This window comes from Canis lupus, chromosome 15 (assembly GCF_011100685.1).
Source record: "Canis lupus familiaris isolate Mischka breed German Shepherd chromosome 15, alternate assembly UU_Cfam_GSD_1.0, whole genome shotgun sequence".
NCBI classification, from domain to species: domain Eukaryota; kingdom Metazoa; phylum Chordata; class Mammalia; order Carnivora; family Canidae; genus Canis; species Canis lupus.
In genome coordinates this window covers 6395361-6419842 of record NC_049236.1, presented here as the reverse complement: position 1 = coordinate 6419842, position 24482 = coordinate 6395361, and the positions used below count along the sequence as shown (strand labels likewise).

The following is a 24482-nucleotide window of genomic DNA, read 5'->3' as shown; positions in this document are numbered from 1 at the left end:
CCTGCCCTGGGCTCTTGGCTCAGCAGGGAGTCTGCTTCTCTCCCTCTCCCTCTCCCTCTCCCTCTGCTACTACCTCCCACTTGCATGTTTGCATGTGTGTGCACACTCTCCCCCTCTCTCTCTCTAATGAATAAATAAATCTTCAAAAAAATAAATAAGATATTTTAGGCAGATAGCTCCATTAGGTAATACCATTTTCGTGTTTTGGGGGAATGGAAGGTACAGTTCAGCCAAGGCTTACAGTATTGAAACTCATCGCACAAATAAATTTCCCTTTGTTTCTCTGCAGGTCTGTAATATCGTGGCAGGACAGCGATGCATCAAGAAACTCACAGACAATCAGACTTCCACGATGATCAAAGCTACAGCCAGATCTGCTCCTGACAGACAGGAAGAAATCAGCAGACTGGTCAGTAAGGCCTGGTCTTCACAATCAGCTCACTTTCAGATGAGAAAACGAGACAGTGGAAAACTCATGGTGGGACACAGTTACTCTTTGGTTTTTATATACGCAGGCTTTCCTGTTCTTTAGGTGAAGAGTAACAGCATGGTGGGTGGACCGGATCCATACCTTAAAGAATTTGGTATTGTTGTCCACAATGAAATGACAGAGCTGACAGGCAGGGTACTCCCAGCACCAATGCTGCAGTACGGAGGCCGGGTAAGCGTCTTACTCTGTTCAGCACGCTCCTTACAGTCGAAAAGACAATCATCCAGGGTTTCTCCTTTACACCACACCGAATTTACCCATAGTTTGGCTCATTATTGCTTTTTGTCTTTTGGCTAATACCAAATAGAGTTTTGTTTATCCCCTCCTCAACAGTAAAATGGCCTTAGATTGTAATGTCTTTTCTCTTTTCTTTTGTTTCTTTTCTTTTTTTCTTTTTCTTTTTTTTTTTTTTTAAAGAATAAAACGGTAGCCACACCCAACCAGGGTGTCTGGGACATGCGAGGAAAGCAGTTTTATGCTGGCATTGAAATTAAAGTTTGGGCAGTTGCTTGTTTTGCGCCTCAGAAACAATGTAGGGAAGATTTACTAAAGTGAGTATCTTCATGTTTTCAGCTTAGTAATATCCCTTCCAGATATGAAAATACCATCTTTACGTGAATGTGCTGTGTGCACTGGCACTAAATCCCTGACTCCTATAGTGATGCCATCTGGCTATAGGGAAAAAGACCTTGTATTACAGTAAATTGCAAACTTGGGAATGACATTCAGAATCTGACTCAATGTCCTTATATTTAGAGCAGAAATTTGTGATTAACAAGGCGGAAGCAGTGACTGTTGACAAACTCTTGAGTTCTTAGTGAAGCTTCCTTTGGTATTAATTGTATCTCTTCAGCTAAGATAAAAACTAGTCCATTTTTTTAATCATTATAATTTGCTAGTGAGCTTGTTTTACTGCAGGGTCACTGACTGAGATCATTGGTTCGTGTCTTAAAGATGCAGCTATCTATAGAAAGGAAGTTAGTGAGAAGGGTGGAAAAAAATCAAGGCAGGAGAAGGGAACTGGATGAAAGAAAGGAATCTTACAAAATTTTGGCAAATACATGAAAGAAATTATTCTGAAAGCTTTATGCATAGATTAAAGTAACTTTTCAAACCCAAAACGTGAAACTTCACAATGAATTGTTTTTTTTAAAGTGATGATTTCTTTTGATATTGTTATTGAATCAAATCTGTTGCAAGTTTGAATGTAATCCTAAATATACCAATTTTGTGTTTCCATATTCTCAGAACACAAGCTTACCCAGCCATTCTTGTGCCTGGCTTACCAAAGTACACATTACCTGAGATTTTGACTTTGCTTTTCTTTAGTTCAGAAGTACTGACTTGAATGTTTAAAAAAAAAAGAAAAAAATATTTGAACAGAAATGCTATCCTAGTTCCTGGGGCCCAGTTGAGGCATAATTATTTAAAGTTTCAAAATGATGATATGATCGCTTGCTAATACAGATTCTGGTGCATTATAATTACAGTGATGTAATTGCCAGCCCATCTTTGGCAACCAGTTAAAGATTTTTTATTTGTTTATTTTTAATTTTGGCTAAGAATGTACAGAACTGAAAGAAGTATCTTAGTGGAAAATATATGCTAGGCACATACTCTGAAATGAAAGCACTGTGCCATTGGTTCTATTTTAACAGGAGTTTCACTGACCAGCTCCGTAAAATCTCTAAGGATGCAGGGATGCCCATCCAGGGTCAGCCGTGTTTCTGCAAGTATGCACAAGGTGCAGACAGCGTGGAGCCCATGTTCAAACATCTGAAAATGACCTATGTGGGCCTACAGCTAATCGTGGTTATCTTGCCTGGGAAGACACCGGTGTATGGTATGGACCCCTTTAATGTTGTATGAGGGATGATATCAAGGAGTAGAAAAGGATAAGCTAGGTCATGCTGTAGTCACAGACAACTCCAAACTCTCAGTGGCTCAAAGCATCAAAGATTTTTTTTTTCTTCTACTGTGTGTCCTTTGAGGTGGACTGTGGCCTCTGTTTGATGCTATCGTGTCATTTTCACTCTGAGACCCAGGTTGGTAGAGCCATCGCTATTTGGAATGTTGCTGGCCCCATGGCAGAGAGAAAAGAGAGCTCTGGAAGGCTCTTAACATTTGCAGCTTCTTGACCACAACCAGCCACCTGGCTCCTTCCCAACCTTTGTGCAGGAATCACGAATGGGGGCCTAGAAATGCAGTGGGAATGAGCATGGGGCAAGCGGTGTGATGCTACCGTAGCCCTCAAAGGCAGGAAGACTCAGAATGTTTGGTGAAAAGCACTTAGGAATATCAGGGCGGGGAAGAGTGGGTGAGCCTACCCCTTCCAGAAATGAAGCTATTTAGTTTGTATGTAGTAGAACAAGAGTGATAGGAAGGTCTTCTGGCTATCACCTAAATAAAGGATTCGGGAACTACAGACCAGCTGTTTGATCTTTATAAGATGTCTTTGCTGCCCTCTGTAGTAATTTCTCTTGTTATTGTCTGTTTACCTCTTGCATTTAGAGGAAAAAGAGGAGGCGGGTGGGAGAGAAATACTTAGAAGTCAAAGAGCTGATGTGTTACACTGAGAGAGAAGGCCAGGGAGATGGATTCCTTTGCCAGACCAGTCCTGTGGAAAAAGTAACCTCAAGGGATTGAGTTAGTGGTGGCAGGTAGCATCCAAGAGCAAAGGAAGTCAGCTACCTTCAGTGCCTGCAGGAGGGAAGAAAAGGGGAAATTGCCCTGGGGGCTTAGCAGGTGACACAACCACACCTAGCACAGTGTACAGTATGTATAGGCATTCTGTAAATGTTTATGTGGGGATTTTTTTTCCCCACATTTTTTAGATGATAGATTTTTTTCCTCTACTCTTAGTAATTAGGAGAATATTTCAACATTTTTAAATTAATGAATGAATTTATCCTTGTAGCGGAGGTGAAACGTGTTGGAGATACCCTCCTGGGTATGGCCACACAATGTGTCCAAGTAAAAAATGTGGTGAAGACCTCGCCCCAAACTCTTTCCAACCTTTGCCTGAAGATAAATGCAAAGCTCGGAGGAATTAACAACGTGCTTGTACCTCATCAAAGGTAAGATTCTGAACTCTGTTTTTCTCTACTTTGTTTTAAGATCAAATGTAGTGTAACCTATAGTAAAGCACACAAATCTCAAACATGGATCTCAACTACTTTTTTCTTATGTGTATATAAGCATTCATGTAGCCACTACTTAGGTGAAGATCTAGAACGTTTCCAGCACTGTGTCAGGCTTCCCTGTGGCCCCTCCCAATAGGTAACCCCCAAAGGTAACCACTATCACCATAGATTCGTTTTGCCTATTTTTTTTTTAATTTTTATTTATTTATGATAGTCACACACACACACAGAGAGAGAGAGAGAGAGAGAGAGAGAGAGGCAGAGACACAGGCAGAGGGAGAAGCAGGCTCCATGCACTGGGAGCCCGATGTGGGATTCGATCCCAGGTCTCCAGGATCGTGCCCCGGGCCAAAGGCAGGCGCTAAACCGCTGCGCCACCCAGGGTTCCCCGTTTTGCCTATTTTTTAACTTCATATAAATGGAACCAAACAACATGTAATATTTTGTGTCCATCTTCTTTCGCCCATCATTATGTGTCTGGAATTCATTCGTGTTACTGTATTTAAGTATAGTGTATTCTTTTTCATCATTGTGTATTATTTCATTATATGAATATACCACTGAATTTTAAACTATTGTACCATTGATGGATATTTTCGTACATTTATTATACAGCTTTTCTATGTTTTTTGGTGGACTTAAGTATTCTTTCTCCTGAGTATATATCCAAGAGTAGAATTGCTAAATTAGAGAGAGTACATACATACAGTCAGAAAGTTTTCCAGAGTGATTGCACCAGTTTACGCTCCCATGGAGAGTTCTAGTTGCTTCATATTCTTGCTTCATATTCTTACCAACACTTGGTAGTATCAATCCTTTTAACTTTAGCCATTTTGTTCGGGGGCAGTAGTATCTCCTTGTAGTTTTAATTTGCATTCCCCCGATAATGCATCATATTGAATACAATTTCACATGTTTATTGGCTATTCAGATATCCTCTTTTTTGACAGGCTTGTTCAGTTCTTGGCCATTTCTTAGTTTGTGTTGTCTTTTCATTCATTTGTATTTCTCTTATCTATTGAGATAATATCTGACTTGTTAACTCTAAAGTGTTTTCTTTTTTTTTTCTTTTTTCTTTTCTTTCTAAAGTGTATTCATGGGATCCCTGGGTGGCGCAGCGGTTTGGCGCCTGCCTTTGGCCCAGGGCGCGATCCTGGAGACCCGGGATCGAATCCCACATCAGGCTCCCGGTGCATGGAGCCTGCTTCTCCCTCTGCCTATGTCTGTGCCTCTCTCTCTCTCTCCCTGTGTGACTATCATAAATAAATAAAAATTTAAAAAATAAAAAAAAATAAAGTGTATTCATGTGAAATTCTATATGTGAAAGTGATTTGAGAAATTTAGCTTAGGGCTGTGGTGTTCATCATTGCTATTCTGGACAAGAATATGAAACTGAGTGCCTTGCTCTTGTACATATTCCAGTACTTTTGAATTAAATTATTTATTTTGAATAAAATTTATAGGTGACAAAATCCTTCCTACAAGATTGCTAGATGAGGTATACAGACCATAGGGGAAGTTGACCTAAATTCTGAAATCATTTCATTTGACTCCAAACATTTGAAACATAGCATAGTAGTTTAGAGTACATACCTTGGTGTCTGACTTCCTAGGTTTGGATTCCAGCTTTACTGCTTCCTAGTTTTGGGGGTATTTTTATTTTTTATTTTTTTATTTTTATTTATTTATTTATTTATTTTTAATTTTTAAAAATTTTAAATTTTTATTTATTTATTTTACTGCTTCCTAGTTATTGTAAGCTTGGGCAAGCTTCTTAATCTCTTCTGTCTCATTTTTTCCTATCTGAAAAATTGAAATAATAATTGTACCACCCTCATAGGATTGTTTTGATGACTAAATGAGTTACTACAAAGAAAGTGCTTAGCACAGTGGCTGGTACATAGTATATGTAAGCTGTTATTCCGTTTATGTGTATGTATGTTATAGATTTATGTTTGCTGCTGTACTGCTGTGTGCCTGGCCCATGTTGCCTCATGATACATACAGAGAAATATAACACAGCCTCTGCCCTCATGGAGGTGTCTATTTTTGAGTACCCATCATATGAGGTTTTCAGATTTAGGATGTCTCCTATATTATGTTTTAAGAGTCAGTACTCAGTTCTAAATCCTACTGTTAAGAATTTACCAGAGAAGCATGCATGATATTTTTCTCCTTGATTCCTAGACAAATCGGTGCCAAATAAATGAATTCATTCTTTCAATAAATATTTGTTTGTTTATTTATATAAAATATTTTTATAGAGAGAGAGAGAGAGAGAGAGAGAGCAAGCACAAGCAGGGAGAGAGGCAGAGGGAGAAGCAAACTCCCCCCCTGAGCAGGGAGTCCAGTGCAGAGCTTGATCCCGGGACCCTGGGATCATGACCTGAGGTGAAGGCAGACACTTAACTAACCGAGCCACACAGGTGCCCCTCAACAAATATTTACTGAGTGTCCACTGTGAGCTAGTCAGTGTTCCAGGCACTTGGGATACTGCAGTGAATAAGACAAAACAAAATTCCTGCCCTTGTGGAACTTATATTCTTGTGTGTGTGCGTGTGTGCGTGTGTAGAAATAAATATGAGCTAAATTAAATGGAGTGTCTAGCTGGCTCAGTCAGTGGAGTATATGACTCTTGATCTTGGGCTTGTGAGTTTGGGCCCCACATTGGGTGTAGAGATTACTAAAAATAAAATCTTTAACAAGGGGCAGTGGAAAGGGAGGTGGGCGGGGGGTTGGGGTGACTGGGTGATGGGCACGGGGCGGGGGGCACTTGGTGGGATGAGCACTGGGTGTTTTGTTATATGTTGCAAATTGAACTCCAATAAAAAATAAATAAATAAATATATATATATATCTTTAAAAAATAATTGAGTAGGGGCAGCCCCGGTGGTGCAGCGGTTTAGCTCTGCCTGCAGCCCAGGGTGTGATCCTGGGGACCCGGGATCGAGTCCCACATCGGGCTCCCCACAGGGAGCCTGCTTCTCCCTCTGTCTGTGTCTCTGCCTCTCTCTCTCCGTGTCTCTATGAATAAATAAATGAAATCTTTAAAAAAAAATAATAATTGAGTAAAATATGTGGTATAAGGGATGAATGCTACTGGTAAAAGTAAAATAGGAAAGTGGACAGACTCAATTCTCTTCTCTAGGCCTCACATCTTGAAGAGCATTGGGGGTTTTGACCCCGTTCCATGTAAATTCTGTAATACTGTATCCATTGTAGCAATCCTAGGATCCCAAGAGAGTTTGTTCTAGGAAAGTCTTCCCTTTACACATAGAGATTTTGTTAAATTTGGCTCAGGTCCTCTTTTTAAATTCTTCCCTTTCTGAGGTGGCTCAGTGGTTGAACATCTGCCTTTGGTGCAGGGTGTGATCCTGGGGTCCTGGGATCGAGTCCCACATCGGGCTCCCTGCATGGAGCCTGCTTCTCCTTCTGCCTGTGTCTCTGCCTCTCTGTGTGTGTGTCTCTCATGAACAAATCAATAAAATCTTTAAGAAAATAAAAATAAAATAAATTCTTCCCTTCCTATTATAGAAGAACCATGTTGACTTGTTTTTTTTTTTTTTTTTTTTTTTTAATAGTTCATTTATTTGAAAGAGAAAGAGAGGCAGCAGGGGAAGGAGCAGTAGGAGAGGGAAAGAGAGACTCTCCAGCAGACTCCATGCTGAGCACAAAGCCCAACACAGGCCTTGATCCCAGTCCCTTGAGCCAAAACCAAGAGTTGGGCACTCCACCAACTGAGCCATCCAGCGCCCCACCCATGTGGACTTCTTAAGTGAATTCCGATTCATTGCAGGAGGGGCACAGACACTCAATGGGCCTCAGAGTTCTCACCCAATGTGAACAAGACCTTATTCTGTGGTGTAAAATTATACCTGATGAGCTTGAAAATACAGATTTTCACCTACATGTGTCAGTGTCAGTGTCTCCTTCCATCTGAGCAGGCCCTCGGTGTTCCAGCAGCCTGTCATCTTCCTGGGAGCGGATGTCACACACCCCCCAGCCGGGGACGGAAAGAAGCCTTCCATTGCTGCTGTCGTTGGCAGTATGGATGGCCACCCCAGCCGGTACTGTGCCACCGTCCGGGTGCAGACCTCCCGCCAGGAGATCTCCCAGGAGCTCCTCTATAGCCAGGAGGTAATTCAGGACCTTACTAACATGGTTCGAGAGCTGCTGATCCAGTTCTACAAATCCACACGCTTCAAACCCACTCGGATCATCTACTACCGAGGAGGGGTATCGGAGGGACAAATGAAGCAGGTACTCGGATTACCCGCAGTTGCCTGGGGGGGTTCTGGGTGTCTGATGGAGCTGCCACTCCAGGTAAACCAGATCTGGGAGATGCCAGGTGAGTTCGCAATTAAATGTCATTCTGTTTCTGACTCCTAGGTAGCCTGGCCAGAGCTCATAGCCATCCGGAAGGCATGTATTAGCTTGGAGGAAGACTACCGGCCAGGAATAACCTACATCGTGGTGCAGAAGAGACACCACACACGACTCTTCTGTGCAGATAAAACAGAAAGGGTAAGAAACCTGTAGGACCCTCACTGTCTGGTGCAAGTGAATATGTTTTCAAATGAGCTTACCTACAATTTGTTCCCTAAAACCAGAAGTGTAATAATAATAATAATAATTTAATAAATATACTCACTCCAGTTGAGCATAGATGATCACTTCTGAATGGTACAGGTTTTGAGAGTTAGTATATCTCTTGCAGGACAGAGTGCTGGCTTCTAGAGTTTTAAGGGGGAGGGGTCCCACAAACATGCCAAGATTATACTATACAGGCAGACTCCAAACGGGTGGTTTATCTATTTGAACTTTATTTATCATTTGCTGCTTTTTTGCCACCAGTGCCTACGGCATGGTTCTATAATATATAGAAGAATTTCTCTTCCAAATGGTTTTATACTGGTACATAGATCAGTGCAGGGGATTCTTGGGGTACACTGAATACTTTTAATGTCACACTAACCATTAAGCAAGTTAACTTCTCTAAGCTGTAATGTTCTCATCTGTAAAATGTAGTCAGAAGAATACCTATCTCACAGGGTTGTTAGAAGGATTAAAGTAATAAATGAATATTAATTTGGAGTTCAACTCCCAGCATTTGACTAAGAAGCATTTTGTATAATTGATTTATAGTCTGTGATTTATGTGTAACCTTGCTAAATTATAAATACATAATATTGGATGACTTTGCTTCGATGATATTTTCTATAACGTTATTTCATCTTTTCCAAGCCTTCCCTGATCCACCCTCAAGAGACCAGTTCTTTCTGTTGTTTAATCTTGTCATCTTGTGGGTCCCTCCCATTATTTTCTAGTCCGCCCTTAGTTTTTGTCTCCAATCCAAGGCTGAGCTGTTTCTCTTTGAAACATCGGAACACTAAGGTTTTCTCCTTGGGCTCCGGTTCCACCAGTCAGCTCAGGTTCCAAGTGTTGTCTTCTGAATTGCTCAAATCCCGACTCAGTAGTACTTCTGAGACCTCCACTATTACAAATTCTCCAAACTCTTGCCCGAGCTCTGGTCACAGAACACCCTGCCACCTCTCCATCCCTCCATCAAATTGCTGTCTGTGTAGCTCTCGGAACTGGATTATCTTCCTAAAGCCCAGGCTACCTCATCATTTTGTCCTTTACCATTCTCTGTCACTCCTAACCTTCCAGAGGCTGATAATCCCAGTCCTTGGTCTCCCCCACTCCCTTGACACTTACCAACATCTCCAGTTCTCTACTCATGCCTCTTGCCAATCTCAACTCGGGATCAGTCCACTTACCCATTTCCTTTGCTTCAACTCTTAGGCCAATGGACACTACTGTGGAAGAAAGTCATTGAATGATGAATTGATATTGCAGACTCATGATGACAGATCTCAGGCAGCCTTTGATGCTGCAGTTTCTCCATTTGTCCAGTTCCCCGTAGCATGTATTCCAAACCTTCACTCCTGAACTCCTCAGCCTGATAAAGCAACACTTTATCTTGCCAGCAATAGAACAACCTTCTATTTCCCCAGAAAACAACATCTAGAAGCCATGAGGTTTTTTTTTTTTTTTAAGATTTTATTTGTTTATTCAAAAGAGACAGAGAGATGCAGAGGGAGAAGCAGGCTCCATGCAGGGAGCCCGATGTGGGACTTGATCCTGGGGCCCCAGGATCACGCCCTGGGCTGAAGGCAGGAGCTAAACCACTGAGCCACCCAGGCTGCCCTAGAAGCTATGAGTTTTATCAGCTTCTTCTCTTCTACATTTTTTTTAAAGATTTATTTAGGGATCCCTGGGTGGCGCAGTGGTTTGGCGCCTGCCTTTGGCCCAGGGCGTGATCCTGGAGACCCGGGATCGAATCCCACGTCGGGCTCCCGGTGCATGGAGCCTGCTTCTCTCTCTGCCTCTCTCTCTCTCCATGTCTATCATAAATAAATAAATCTTTAAAAAAATAAAAATAAAAAAAATAAAGATTTATTTAGCTATTTTAGTGTGAGAGAGAGTGCGAGCTGCAGGAAGGGCAGAGGGGGAGAGAGAGGGAAGCTGACTTCCCGCTGAACGTGGGGCTTGATGCCAGACTTGATCTCAGGACCCTGAGATCATGACCTGAGCCGAAATCAAGAGTCGAATGCATAACCAACTGAGCCACCCAGGTGCCCCTATCTCCTCTGCTTTCCAGTGTAGTAAAATGTGTTTTCTCCTCTCCTTCCTCTCACATCTCAGAGCCTAATCTTTCCCCCTATGCTCTTGCTCCTAAAGGAACACTTCAGTAATTACCATTGGTTTTCAAAACTCCAGTTCCTTCTCCTTACCCTCTAAAGTCCCTCAACTCCTCCTAGATCTACTCCCCCCAGTAAGCTTCCCTTTACCCTGTTTCTCCCTCAGTCTGCCTGCCACCTTCTCTTTCTTTTCTTTCGTGACCGAACTTTTAGAAGAAAAATGACTTGACTTTCCATTGGCATCAATTCTCTGTAGCCTGACTTCAGTTCCAAAGATTCTGCTGAAGTTGCTCGGACAGTGACCTCATTTTGAATCTAGTGATACCTTGTCAGGTCCTTAAACTGACCTCTTCACCTGAGCAATAATATGACTTGCCCAATTCACTACCCTCCTTTATAATCAGACTCTCTGACTCTTCCTCCTCCTCTGTCCATTAAATGCTGACATTTCCAGGCATTTCGTACTTTTCTCTTCCTCTTCTGAATTTCTCATACTCTCTAGTTTCTTTTCTTTTTTTTTTTTTCAAACTCTCTAGTTTCACCTACTTTTCTGCATTCACTGATCTGCTTATAGAGTCCTAAATTTGTGTTCCCAACTGCAAACATTTCTGTGCAGTCCCTGAGCTGCACCCCTGATCGTCTACCAGACGTATTTACTCAGATGCTCTGTAGACATTATATCAGCGAGATAGGCTAGGCCCTCCAAAGTCTTAGGGGCTCACAAAGATACATTTCTTGCTCATATTACACGTTCTCTGTGGCTCTGCTGCAGCTGTGACCCTGCTGTCCTCCTTTTGGAACCTAGGCTGACAGAGAAGAGTCTATCTGGAACATCACCAGTCATTATAGCAGAGGGAAAGAAGGATCCACACAAGCCCTATGTTGGCTCTTAAAGCTTGTGCCCAGGAGTTACACATTTCAGGCCACACTTGATCAGCCAAAGTGAGTTACATGGCCACTCCTGAGTTAATTGGGTGGGGATGTATAATCCTCCCCCAGGGAGGGGCACAGTAATATTTGGCACTAGTCCTACAATCTACCACAGGCATTTCAAGCAAAACACGTCTAAACCTTCTCCTTTTTGTTTCATCCTCATCCAAAGTCTATTCTTCCCTCAGTTTTCCTTTTTTTTTTTTTTTTTTTTTTAGATTTTATTTATTTATTCATGAGAGACACAGAGAGAGAGGCAGAGACACAGGCAGAGGCAGAAGCAGGCTCCCTGTGGGGAGCCCGATGCAGGACTTGATCCTGGGACCCCAGGGCCACGACCTGAGCCCAAGGCAGATGCTCACCTGCTGAGCCACCCAGGCGCCCCCAGTTTTCCTTTTTTTTTTTCCATGACTTGGCATCATCGACCATTAAGTCAACCAAGCTAGAAACTTCAGGGTTGTCTTTAATTCTGCCCCTTTCCTGTGGTCGAAGAGTCTTCTGAGCTCTGCCCTGAAATGTCTTGTCTCAGTTCTTCCTCTTGTGTGTTCCCTCTGTCCTGGGTAGAGCCTCCTGTATTGCTGGAGACCCCTGATGGTCTCCCCATTGGCATCACAGGTGTGCCCTTCACAGATGTGCCCTCCACTTGCTGTCAGGGCTACATTAAAAAAAATACAGATTTCAGGGCGCCTGGCTGGCTCAGTCAATAGAGCATGTCACCCTTGATCTCAGGGTTGTGAGTTCAAGCCCCACTTGGGGTGTAGAGCTTACTTAAAAAAAAAAAATACACATCTGGGCAGCCTGGGTGGCTCAGGGGTTTAGCGCCGCCTTTGGCCCAGGGCGTGATTCTGGGGTCCCAGGATCGAGTCCCACGTTGGGCTCCCGGCATGGAGCCTGCTTCTCCCTCTGCCTGTGTCTCTGCCTCTCTCTCTGTGTCTCTCATGAATAAATAAATAAAATCTTAAAAAAAAAATTACACACCTTACCTTGCCACTCCATTATTAAGAAACCTACACATATCCCCCATTGCCTACCAAATACTTCCCTTTGGTGTTCAGTGTTTTCCTAAGGTACCCGAAACATAACATATAGTTTCAGCCTTCTACAATGCCCTCATACACACTTTCCATTTCCCATGTATATTGTGGATTTGAATCCCTGGGATGACCACATCCATCCTACTCTTTCTGACCCCCCTCCTGTTCTTATTAAGGTGTAATATAGAGAACAGTAAAATACAACCTTTTTAGTGTATTGTTCTGCAAGTTGTGACAAATGGATGTGGTTGTGTAGCCACCATGTCTGTGAAGACATGGACAGTCCCATCATGCACACACATTCTGCTGAGCCCTCTGCAGTCAACCCTTTCCCTCACCTGTACAGCCCCTAGCAACCACTGACAGTTGCTCTGTCCTTACAGTTTTGTTTTTTCCAGAATGACATATATGTGGGAGACCATAGCCTTTGGTCTGGCTTCTTCTACTTAGCATAATGCATTTGAGGTTCGTCCAAGTTTATTGTGCATATCTCCAGTTTATTCCTTTTCGTTCCTTAGTATTTCATCATATGGATAAACCACAACTAGTTTATCTATTCCTGACTTTAGGGGATTTGAGGAGTGTTTCTGGTTTTCATCCCATCCCCCTCTTGCAACTCCTGCTTATCCTATAAAGGATGGTTCAACTATTTCCTCCCACCAGCTTGTTCGAGTGCCTTCCATAATGCCCTTATCACAGTGCATTGCAATTCATTGTAGATGGTGTTCATGAAGGACAGGAGTGCAAGTTCATTAGTTCTCTCCATGCCTCTGTCTCTCATCCCCAACATCTGCCGCAGAGCCCTCCACATGGGCGTTCAAGCAGTAATTGTTGAAATGAACGTGCCTGGATCCCTTTTTCCTCAAGGCATCACCTCCATCCATTCTCACCTATAGATTCTAAGAGATTTGTTTTAAAAAGGATTCCTGGGGATCCCCCGGTGGCTCAGTGGTTTAGCGCCTGCCTTCGGCCCAGGGCGCGATCCTGGAGTCCTGGGATTGAGTCCCGCGTCGGGCTCCCAGCCTGGAGCCTGCTTCTCCCTCTGCCTGTGTCTCTGCCTCTTTCTCTCTCTCTCTCTCTCCCTCTCTCTCTCTCTGTGTCTATCATAAATAAATAAATAAATCTTAAAAAAAATAAAAAATAAAATAAAAAGGATTCCATGGGGCAGCCCTGGTGGCTCAGTGGTTTAGTGCCGCCTTCAGCCCAGAGCATGATCCTGGAGACCCGGGATCGAGTCCCACGTCAGGCTCCCTGCATGGGGCCTGCTTCTCCTTCTGCCTGTGTCTCTCATGAATAAATGAAATCTTAAAAAAATAAATAAATAAAAATAAAAAGGATTCCATGCTGGGACATGGGGCTGGCTCAGTTGGTAACTCTTGATTCTCTGGGTTATGAGCTCAAGCCCCACACTGGGCATAGCAATTACTTAAAAATAAAAATAAAATTGCCTAGTGGCTCAGTTGGTTAAGCATCCAACTCTTGATCTCAGCTCCAGTTTTTATTTCGAGCTTGTGAGTTCAAGCCCTACGTTGGGCACCACACTGAGCATAAAGCCTACTTTAAAAATTAATTAATTAATCAATTAGTATATTTTAAAAAAGGATTCTATGGTCAAATAAGTTTGGAAAATACTATATACTCCATCTCCCTCTTAAAGATTATACATGATCGAATAAAGGTTCTGAGAAGTCATACAGTAGAAAAACTTTTTTTTTTCAATGAAAAACCTTTTTAACTTAGGTTCAACCCGGTATTTCTCAAATCTCTTTGACCATAAAATATCTAAACTTATCCTGCGGAACTCATATTACTAAAGAACACACTTTGGGAAATAATGTCAGAACTATTATAACTCAGTTACATTTCCTCTTGTCCAGCTAGGTCCCCTAGTCCACATTTGAATTTGATGGAATGAGACTTTTCTGTACTCATAGAGGTTCCTGTAGCCTTGGCTACAAGTCAGCCGAGCATAATGGTAGTTAGAATGGATCCAAATAAACTCCCATCAAATTCCTGTCTCTATACAAAATAAACTTCCTCATATGGAACCCTGCTGTATAGCACAAGAAGGAGAAAGTGAACCAAATAGCCAGGTGTAGTTCCTTTCCTTGTAAATGCATTTCTGAAGTTCCCTTCTCTGCTTTTCTAGAAGTTTGATTGTAGCATTTTGGCTGCAAGTGAACCTTACAATTTAGAATTTTAAAAGTGTAAATGAGGGGCGCCTGAGTGGTTCAGTGGGTTAAGCGTCCACCTTCAGCTCAGGTCATGATCTCAGGGTCCTGGGATCAAACCCCACATTGGGCAACCTGCTCAGTGGGGAGTCTGCTTCTTCCTCTGCCTCGCCCCCCGTCTCTCTCTCTCTCTCTCTCTCTTTCCCTCTCTCTCATGCTCTCTCTCTCTCTGTCAAATAAATAAATAAAATCTTTAAAAAATAAAGTGTAAATGATCATCACCTAGTTTTATAGCTGATTAGATTAAGAACTGAAGATATTATGTTTTGTTAAGGTTAACATCAGGGGCAGCTGGGTGGCTCAGTTGTTGAGCGTCTGCCTTTGGCTCAGGGCGTGATCCTGGGGTCCTGGGATCAAGTCCAGCATCGGGCTCCCTGCATGGAGCCTGCTTCTCCCTCTGCCTGTGTCTCTGCCTTTCTCTCTGTGTCTTTCATGAATAAATAAATAAAATCTTTAAGAAAAAAAAGAAAAAGAATAAGGTGATTGGGCTAAGAAACATTACAGAAAAATTCAACATGTTGAATTAAACTAATTTTCAAAACTTCACTTAAGAGCAGTTTGCTAACCTGTTAACAATTAATAAATAAAAGAAAAATATGGCCTGGCCTGAACCCCGTCTGACATTTTGGTGACTAATTATGCCTCGTCCCCTTTTTTTTTTTTTTGGTAGGTGGGGAAAAGTGGCAACGTACCAGCAGGCACTACAGTGGACAGTACCATCACACATCCTTCAGAGTTTGACTTTTACCTCTGTAGTCATGCAGGAATTCAGGTAATTTAGAAGCTGGTTCAGATCTTTGACTTGATAAGGAGATGTTTGCAAATTCAGCAACTGGCTTGACTAGACTTGTTATTCAACACTCTGCATCACTTTGTTAATTTAATGCTTGTATTCTAGAACTGTTATCTTTCGGTCTGCTTGTAGGTGTGCTAGGCAGGAATATTTCTGAATTGAAGGAGTAGATTTCAACGTTTCTCTCCTTTCACAGAGTGAACCCATGTCAGAAACATATTAATCATAAAAGTCTCTCTCTAGGGAACCAGCCGTCCTTCACATTACCAGGTCTTGTGGGATGACAACTGCTTCACCGCAGATGAACTCCAGCTACTAACTTACCAGCTATGTCACACGTATGTGAGGTGCACACGCTCGGTCTCCATTCCAGCCCCTGCATATTATGCCCGGCTTGTAGCATTCAGGGCAAGGTATCATCTGGTGGATAAAGATCATGACAGGTAAGTTTCTCAGCCGCAATGAAATCTCTTTTTGCCTGGATTACCAATGTGTTAAAAAAAAATGAGCTACTATAGAGAAGTTTTTGGAGGAGCTAAACTTCTTTTTAGGGTTTAAATTTCAAGAAGTGAATAAAATTGAATGTGCCTTTGAGAGCTTATTATGTGACTTCTGGTTCTAGAAATGCTCAGGCCTGCTCATACTTGCATGGTGTGCCTATCTATATAGTCTGCCCAAGGGAAGAACGTCTAATTTGGAGTTGCCTGTGGTTTTCCCAAAGAGCCAAATGCATTCAGTTCTGCGCAGGTCGTGAGCAGCCCCAAAGGTGGCCCCCACAGTGCCCTGGCTCTGGTCTGTGCAGTCACAGGCCTGTGGATTCCACTTCATGCAAGGGGAAGTCCTGCACAGTTCACTTGGCTTTCAGTACACTTTGGAGGAATGCACTGGAGTGAATCTGGGCATCTGTGTGGGAGAGGAGGAGTGCCAGACAATTGTCACCCCCAAATAGGGATCTCAGAAGCATCAGACATTTTGACCTGTTACCGAGCACTATTAAATAGCTGAACAAGCTCTCTGCATTAATTTTCTTTTCCAAATGACAATCTGTGAAGTGTAGCGGTTTCTGGGCTCTTCCCCAAGTCTGAATTCAGCTGCTAAATAGTAGACATTCCATCGCAAGTCTATTTCTGTAAGGGTTGAAAATGGAAAATGCCCAGCTGTGGCTTTATACTTTCCATTCTGTAATATACCTTCATCCATTCAACACATTTATTAGGAATTGACTGTGTGCCCAGCACTGTGCTCAGTTCTAAAAATATGAAGATGAGAAAGAACTATTTCCCGGGATTTTCTGTTTCAGAATGGCAGATGATACGGGCAAACAGCACTGACAATTAGGCCAAGGCCGTATAGGTGAAGGTGCAGTGGGACGTTAGAAGAAAGGTTGTTAGAGAAGATTTCATAGCTGGATGGGTGGGATTTGGCTCTAGAAAGAAGAGAAAAGGATTTTCTAGGCAGAGGGTACAATGGACATAAAGAGAAAGCAAGCAACATGTTTAGACAATAGCAAGTTTTCTTTGGCTGGAGCACACGAAAGGGGAAGAGCGGGCCTAAAGCTGGAAAAAGTATGTTAGAGCAAGGTTGTTCTTTGTTAAATGTAAAAAGCTGCTTTGGAGATAAAGCAGACAGTCCTTAGCCATTAACTGGGCATGAGTGGGAGAGAAGAGGATGAAGTAAAAGATGACTAAGCTTGTGAGCTTAGATGGTAAGAGCAATAATAATTTAAGTAGTAAAATAATTAAGCAGCAAAAGTAACCACTGAAGTCAGAAGAGGGATGGTGACTTACAGTTTGCCAAGCCCTTTATATCATAGTAGCCTGAGGACATATGTTCAGAAGTTATTACCATTATCTTAAAAGACCAAAGTTCAAGGAGATGTACCCTCTCCGAGGTCATGTCACCAGTGAGGAGTAGATGAGGGGAGACTCACAGCGTAGTAACATTGCACAGCCAACGTAGAACGTTCCAGCACTATGCCAGGCACGGAAATTCATTCAACCAATGGTTACTGAGACTACACTATGTGCTGGGTGCTAAGGGCTCAGGGGTAAGACCGACAGTCACTGCTTTCTTGGAGTTTACACTTCCTGGGGGGAAATACATAACCATCCAATTAATAGCTTAATTTCACACGCGTTGAGTACCATGCAAGAAAAGTGGAGGATTCTGTGAAAGTATGTCTCAGGTGGCTGTGACCTGAACTTGGGAAGCAGGGAAGATTTCTTTGGGGAAAATGCCATTTGACTGTAGCCTAAAGGACAAGTAGGCATTAGCCACACATAAAAGTAGAACTCCTAACGTAAGCACTGTTAAGGATTTGGGTCTTTGTAGACATCATTTGATTTATTTACTGCAACAGCCCATCCAATAAGTCGAATGCATTTTTCAGTTGAGCAAACTCATGTTTAGAGAGACACAACAAATTTTTTTAAAGAGCCTGAGATTTTGAATCCAGTAGTTTGTGCTATGTGAAATATGTGAAATTTGAAGTGGTCTCTTGTTTGTTACGCTTGGGGTTTTTTGTTTTCTTTTTTTGTTTTTGTTTTTTTGCATTCTTCTCTTTACAGCGCGGAAGGCAGTCATGTGTCAGGACAGAGCAACGGCCGGGATCCTCAGGCCTTGGCCAAGGCTGTGCAGATCCACCATGATACCCAGCACACGATGTATTTTGCCTGAGAGTCTCAGAAAAAGAACTCAACCAATCTGGCACCCCACGCAGCCTCGAAATGTTTCAAATGCCTACCGCCTCTGAGAGAGCCAAGTTGACTTCAGGTGGTCCTCTACCAGCAGCTTGGAATAGTTGCACTGAATCTATACTTTGCAGCACTGTCTGATGCATCAACAAAATTGAGCCATTTTTTAAAAAGTAATAGATACTCCTAGATTGTCTTTTCTGATGCACTGGACTGAATTTTTACCTCATCTTGCAAAGGCTGATCGGCCTGAACTTCCTTAAGGACTTTATGAGAAAGGTTTCTATGGAATATTTTGCTAGCTGTGGTGTTCACCGCATCCCTCTAGTCTTAGAAGATTATTCCTTGTTTTCTGTATCCATTGAGTGGGGTGTATGCATAAGTGGGAAAGAAAAACCAATCTACTTCAGTTCAGCGTAACTTTCTAATTCTGTGGGTCCATAGACTTTTTAATGGAGATTTCTGACTTCACCACTGTAAATGCCTTTAATGAGCATTAATTTTTGAAAGTTTTACAGTTTTATTAGTTTTCCTACTTCATCTTCATGATATCTACAGACTTGTGCTGGTGCAAGAACAGGCTGCCAGGCAATTGCACTATATTTGGCTGCAAATCCAGACAGGCAGTTCTCTTATTTGGTTGACTTTTGTGAATGTGTAGCACAAAGAGATGTAATGCATGTCACGGTGACAAAATAACACTGCCATGGTAAGAGTATTCATGTTTCCCACCTCTCTGAAAAAAAAAAAAAACTTTTAGTATTTTTCAAAGTTTTCAAAAGTGCCCATTTTATGCTGCTGTGTGGTTTGTTAGATCTAAATGATTTTTAAGCTTTTCTCATAGAAAATTAACTTTGGCAATAAACATTTTTTAAGGTCCCTTCTCTTCCTCCCCCAACAATGTAGTTTTTTAGATGAGATTTCAGTATGATTTTATCAGCTACTTCTTATAGATCATAATCTGGCAATTTCTGAAACTGGTCAGAAAAGACATATATTTCCATGACTTTTTAAAGAATTATTTTTATCTGTTTTATAGTCACAGTTGGTGTCCTGTCACTTTGTTTTAAAATAAGCTAGAACCAGGATGCTTCCTTATCGGATAGGCTTTGCCAATCCTCAAAGTACATTGAGTGATGCTGCAACCTGCACAAATGTACCAGCATTTAAAACTTTTTTTCCCGGGAATCAAGGTTACTCACACAATTATGTGCAGTGCAATTTTTTTTTTTTCTTCTCTTTCAACCTGAGATGTACTTGGTGGGGTTTCCTTCCTTTCCCTAAACTAAAATTGCTTAGAAGAGGTTGATTTTTCTGAATAGATTCTAGATTCCGCTCGCAAGGAGACGGGTTCCTTTCTTGTCCAAACAAAGGGAGCTGATCTAAAGCAAGCATCAGTTGAAAATGTAGGGAAAAATGTATTTTGTATTTAGTGTAGATACCACTTTGTGAATGGACAGCAGTTACATAGAGTCTTGGTAGTTCTAGCCAGTGTTTCCCAGCCCCAATTGTACTGACTTGTGATTCTCTAATCCTGGAACCTCAGAAGTGAGAGCTGGAGAAGGGGATCAAAGCCCCAGAGCCGCCTTCCGTGTGACTGAGGAAGGTGCTGGGGGAAGAGACAGACACAATGTGGGAAAACCACTTTGCCCCCCTGTCTGGAGACTGCTGGTGGGGAAACACTGGATCTGATGGTGAAAGGTGTTTGAACTCTGTAGCCGGTCCAGATCGCTCGAACTAGCCTTCTCAAAATCCCAGCAATACAAAGCACTGTTTTTCTTCGGTCTTTTAAAGAAGCTTGTAAATACGTTGAAGTTTACATTTCCACGTGCCGTAGGTCAGCGGCGGCCCCCACCCCCCTCCTCCGTGTTTGCTGAAACTTTAGAAGGTCAGCAGAGTCCCGTAGCTCATTCCGAGGACTGCAGCGGCGCGTGCAGCGGGGCCCCAAGCAAGGTCTGTAACCGAGGCACATCCGAGGCAGGAGTGAAGGGACGGAAGGTGTTCATTGCTTAAGATTTTCCTTTTCTGCAAATACCTCACGTGGATACTACGAATCAGGACCTGTTGGTGAGGGGCTGGCTGCTGCTTTTGCTCACACTTGTTCAGGGAGAGCTCAGAAAATACCCTTCAGCTTGGCCCCCTTGGGCCCAGGAGGAGGAAGCTTCTTTCGGAGAAGCAGGACTTGCCGGGGTTCAGGATGTGCAGAGCCCTTGGCCAGCGGGCACCCCACCTGTACTCGAGGGCCTCAGGCCTGCTTGTTAACGCACAGAAGTGTCACTTCTCACCCTGTCCTGTCCTGCGTGCAGCAGGGAGCGATGCGGAGGGCCACGGAGCCCGGATTGGCTTGCCGGGCCATGGCCTGAATGCTTGACCTTGAACTCTACAGCTTGTACAACCTCAGTCAGTCCTGTACACTGGGCCGAATCAGTGTGGTGGTGGAGGAAAAGCCGGGAGGCCTATTTTTATAGGAAACAGTACTTTTAAGGGGGCAGATGCTCTCATTTTGGATGAAAGGAAAGAAATATGGAAGAACTAGGATTATTGGGGAAAAAAACAAAACAAAACCTGCTGAGGGGGTGAATCTTTAAGAGGTAATCACTATAGAGTCGGAGCTGCAGCAATACTGTTGCAAGCAAGTCTAAATGCATAGTTGCAATTTGGCTTGACAGCTGCAATACCCTAACCCCTCGGGGCCGACTGAATTGTCATGCATGTGTCAATCAATGGGAGGTGTGCATTCTCTAGAAGTAGGTTTAGGCTGTTTGTCTGTTGGTTTCCTTTGGGTTTTTTTTTTTTTTTTTTTTTTTTTTTTTTTTAAATGCAGCCTGGTTAGGCCCTGTCATGTGGTGTGAAAGATTGAAACGTAGCAATGCTAAAGAGTAACCGTTAAGGAATAAGGTGCGGGGACATTAAGAGAGTGGTGACGATCCAAACGAGAACCGATTACGTGGTGTGGTGGTGGTTGTTGAAGCTGCTGAACCCTCGGGGTTTCTAAAGTGAACTAGCTGACTTAAAGCACTCAGAGCCTGGGCACGCAGAACATGTTCATTCTTACTGTAAATTCTGTTTGCTGCTTCCAAAGGTGATGATTTACAAGCAGACACGTTCTGTATGGCCTGTACTTTAGGATCCGGTGCCCAGCCTGTGTCGGAGCTCACCACCTGGTTCCCCTACCTACCCTTGCTGTGGGAAAAGGCAACCCACTGCCTAAGGAGGCCCGCTCTCTCTGCTCTGCCCCAGTGACCCTTTGTGGATGTGCTGTAAGATTTTCTTGCTCAATAGCAAGGTGTTGGGAGCTCTGCTTTCATTTTAAGAAAGTGGAGGCTGAGGGCATTGTATGAATACTGCTTCAACTCCGAGGATTTTTCCTTATAAAATTAAAGGGAAGATCTTGTTATCGCTTAACCATTTTCTTATCCCTTGCTATTGACATTCATGCTCTATGTCTAGTGGCTGAAAATGTTTGCATTTGTTCATTTGACTAATGGTGTAATTTTGGTTTCTATATTGTTAGACCTGTAATGTTTTAAAATGTATTTTATTAACTTTGGACTGGATGTATGTCTCTAGCAATACGAGGTACTTTCTAAACTATTAAGGGAGGGGTGATATCCTCATGTTGAGATAAAATGATGGTTGTTTAAATTTTGCAATTTTTTTTTGGCCTGCAGGGATATTTTGTGTTCATGTGTCCAAAAGAGAATAAATTGGCATTCTTGTGCCAAAAGTTGTTTTTCTTGTTAATTGTCTAATACATACAGAGTATACTGTACTGGTAAAACACATGGTCGCTTTTCAAAAAGTACCCTCAATTTAAGAAATTTGAGAAAGAACAGAGAGGAAACTTTGTGTTTTTAACTCCTGGGTCTCCCTAGCTTTAGAAATTGATATTTGGGGATTTTGGAAGAGCTTCTCAGCAAAATGTCATATATGAAAACTTTTACAAGATTCATCAGGGTTCTGGGTATAGCTCTCAATGGGAAAATCTATTTAAGTGAAGTTTTGAGAAAAACCTGCAGTCTCCAGAGGGCAGTATGGCCACATACTTTCAACACTGACTTCTCCAGAGGAGGCTATGCCTCAATTCACCCAACCTGGGGCTATCCAGTGTCAGGTCTTTAAAAAATTCTCACCACGTGAGGGTGAGTCACAGCAGGGATAATACAGAGGTTTGCACGATATGGCACTTATCCTCAGGGAATTCATGGTTGACCAGGGGAGCACATTCTGCCTACAACTAACTTTACCAGAGGTAGTTGTTTTTTCCATCAGCACAATATTTCTCCCTCTGTATTTTTTTTTTAAGATTTATTTATTTATTCATGATAGAGAGAGAGAGAGAGGCAGAGACACAGGAGGAGGGAGAAGCAGGCTTCATGCAGGGAGCCCGATGTGGGACTCGATCCCGGGACTCCAGGATCGCACCCTGGGCCAAAGGCAGGCGCTAAACTGCTGAGCCACCCAGGGATCCCCTCTCCCTCTGTATTTATCCATTGTCAAACATTTATCACAAACCCAATACATGCCAAGTTCTGCCTAGGTGCTGGGAACATAGAAGAGTAAAATCTAGGGGTGCCTGGGTGACCCAGTCACTTAGGCATCTGCCTTCAGCTTGGGTCATGATCCCAGGGCCCTGGGATCATGCCCCACATCCAGGCTCCTGCTCATGCTCCTGCTACATAGGGAGCCTGCTTCTCCTTCTCTCTCTGCCTGCCCCTCTGCCTGCTTGTGCTCTCTCTGTCAAATAATTAAATAAAATCTAAAAAAAAAAAAAAAAAAAAAAAGAATTGGGACACCTGAGTGGCTCAGCAGTTGAGTGTCTGCCTTTGACTCAGGGGGTGATCCTGGGGTCCTGGGATCGAGTCCCATATCGGGCTCCTGTGGAGAGCCTGCTTCTCCCTCTGCCTGTGTCTCTGTCCCTCTGTCTCTCATAAATAAATAAATAAATAAATAAATAAATAAATAAATAAATAAATAAATAAATGAAATATTTTTTAAAAAAGTAAAATCTTGATCCTTCAAAGAGTTCATTCTAATGTGGCATGGAGTGGAGAGGCAGTGAGATTTACATTATCTGAGTGCCTAGTATAACCAGTCAATTTATATTGATATCTTTAATCCCAGCCACAGTTCCTTTGAGGTTGACAATGGTGTCCCCTTTTTAAAGATGAGGAGTCTGCTTCAAAGAAGTTAAACAACACGGTTTCTGGATGACATAGCTAGAACTGAGCCCAGGCCCATCTATTATTCCTGCGGTTGAGCACAAAATAATGGGAACTTGGAAGGGGAAACAACTTCTGCCGTGGGGAGTCAGGAAAGACTTTACAGTGGTGGGGAGTTTAGGGGTAGGTGAGCAGGAGTTGGCAAGGTGAAGGAGGAGAGGATGAGGGGATGCTAAACACACTATTCCCAGATAGTTGATTGTGGTAGCTACAATTTTTGTCTATCCAAATGCTTCCCCTTATTCTTCCTTTGGGTGATGGAATATCTCTTATGGGAATCACATTATTTTGTGTGTTTCAGGTGAGTCCAAATGACCTTCCCACCTTGTCCCCCACCATGTGTGTCATGGTCATGTCTATCCTTGAATCAGTCACTAGGGGAAGTGCACCAGCTAGAAATACTCACATGTCCACTCCTGTGAGTCTGTGTGTCTGTGTGTGTGCGGCCAGCAAGTAGGGAAGGCACAGACTGGTCAACACTGTTGTAAGCCATATGCCTCTCTCTCCACCTCTTGGCTCTGGTTTCTTCTAAACTGCCTTTATTCTCCAGAGGCTCATGGCAAATATTTAAGGAGAAAAGGGACACAAGCAGATGAGGAAAGGAGCAACTATATTACAAATTGGAGAAGAGAAAATAAGTGAGTCTAACAAACATTTCTGGAACTCCTATTATGGAGGAGGAACTATAAAGATAAAAGACACAAGTTCTGACCATGGAAAGTTTCTTTTGTAAACTTGGGGCCACACATGCGACAAGGTGGCTTTGAGAGTTAAGTGCCATGAGAAATATATACACAGAACCATGGGATCACTTAGAGAGTTTCCTAACAGAGATGGGAGATGAAGGAAGGCTTCTTAGAGGAAGTGATGACTGGACTGTCCTATAAAGAATAGGAGGGACGCCTGGGTGGCTCAGTGGTTTGGGCGTCTGCCTTCTGCTCAGGTCATGATCCTGGGATCTGGGATCAAGTCCTGCATTGGGCTCCCTGCATGGAGCCTGCTTCTCCCTCTGCCTGTGCCTCTGTGTCTCTCATGAATGAATAAATAAAATATTTTTTTTAAAAAGAATAAATATGAAATGTTATCAATGAACAAGGTGGAAGAAGGCATTCTGAGAATTCTCATCATGGGCAAAGTCACAGAAAAAAAAGAGACCATGACTTATCTCGATGAATCACAAGTGATTTCAGTACTCTTAGATTATAAGGGGTGAGGGAGGAAGAGGAGATGATGAGGCTGGAT

General features: G+C 42.7%; 1 protein-coding gene across 2 annotated transcripts in view; it reads left to right on the top strand.

The window, feature by feature from the left end:
* Nucleotides 1–21745, top strand: part of AGO4 (argonaute RISC component 4) — a 39589-nt gene extending 17844 nt beyond the window's left edge. For both annotated transcript variants that reach the window (XM_038557924.1, XM_038557925.1), the window contains 10 exons: nt 290–409; nt 533–661; nt 908–1041; nt 2149–2333; nt 3408–3567; nt 7578–7893; nt 8023–8157; nt 15203–15304; nt 15569–15768; nt 17893–21745. In XM_038557924.1, the coding sequence (XP_038413852.1) occupies nt 290–409; nt 533–661; nt 908–1041; nt 2149–2333; nt 3408–3567; nt 7578–7893; nt 8023–8157; nt 15203–15304; nt 15569–15768; nt 17893–18001 (1590 nt within the window). In that variant the 3' untranslated portion in view covers nt 18002–21745. The remainder of the gene's footprint in view (nt 1–289; nt 410–532; nt 662–907; nt 1042–2148; nt 2334–3407; nt 3568–7577; nt 7894–8022; nt 8158–15202; nt 15305–15568; nt 15769–17892) is intronic.
* The last annotated feature ends 2737 nt before the right edge of the window (nt 21746–24482 follow it).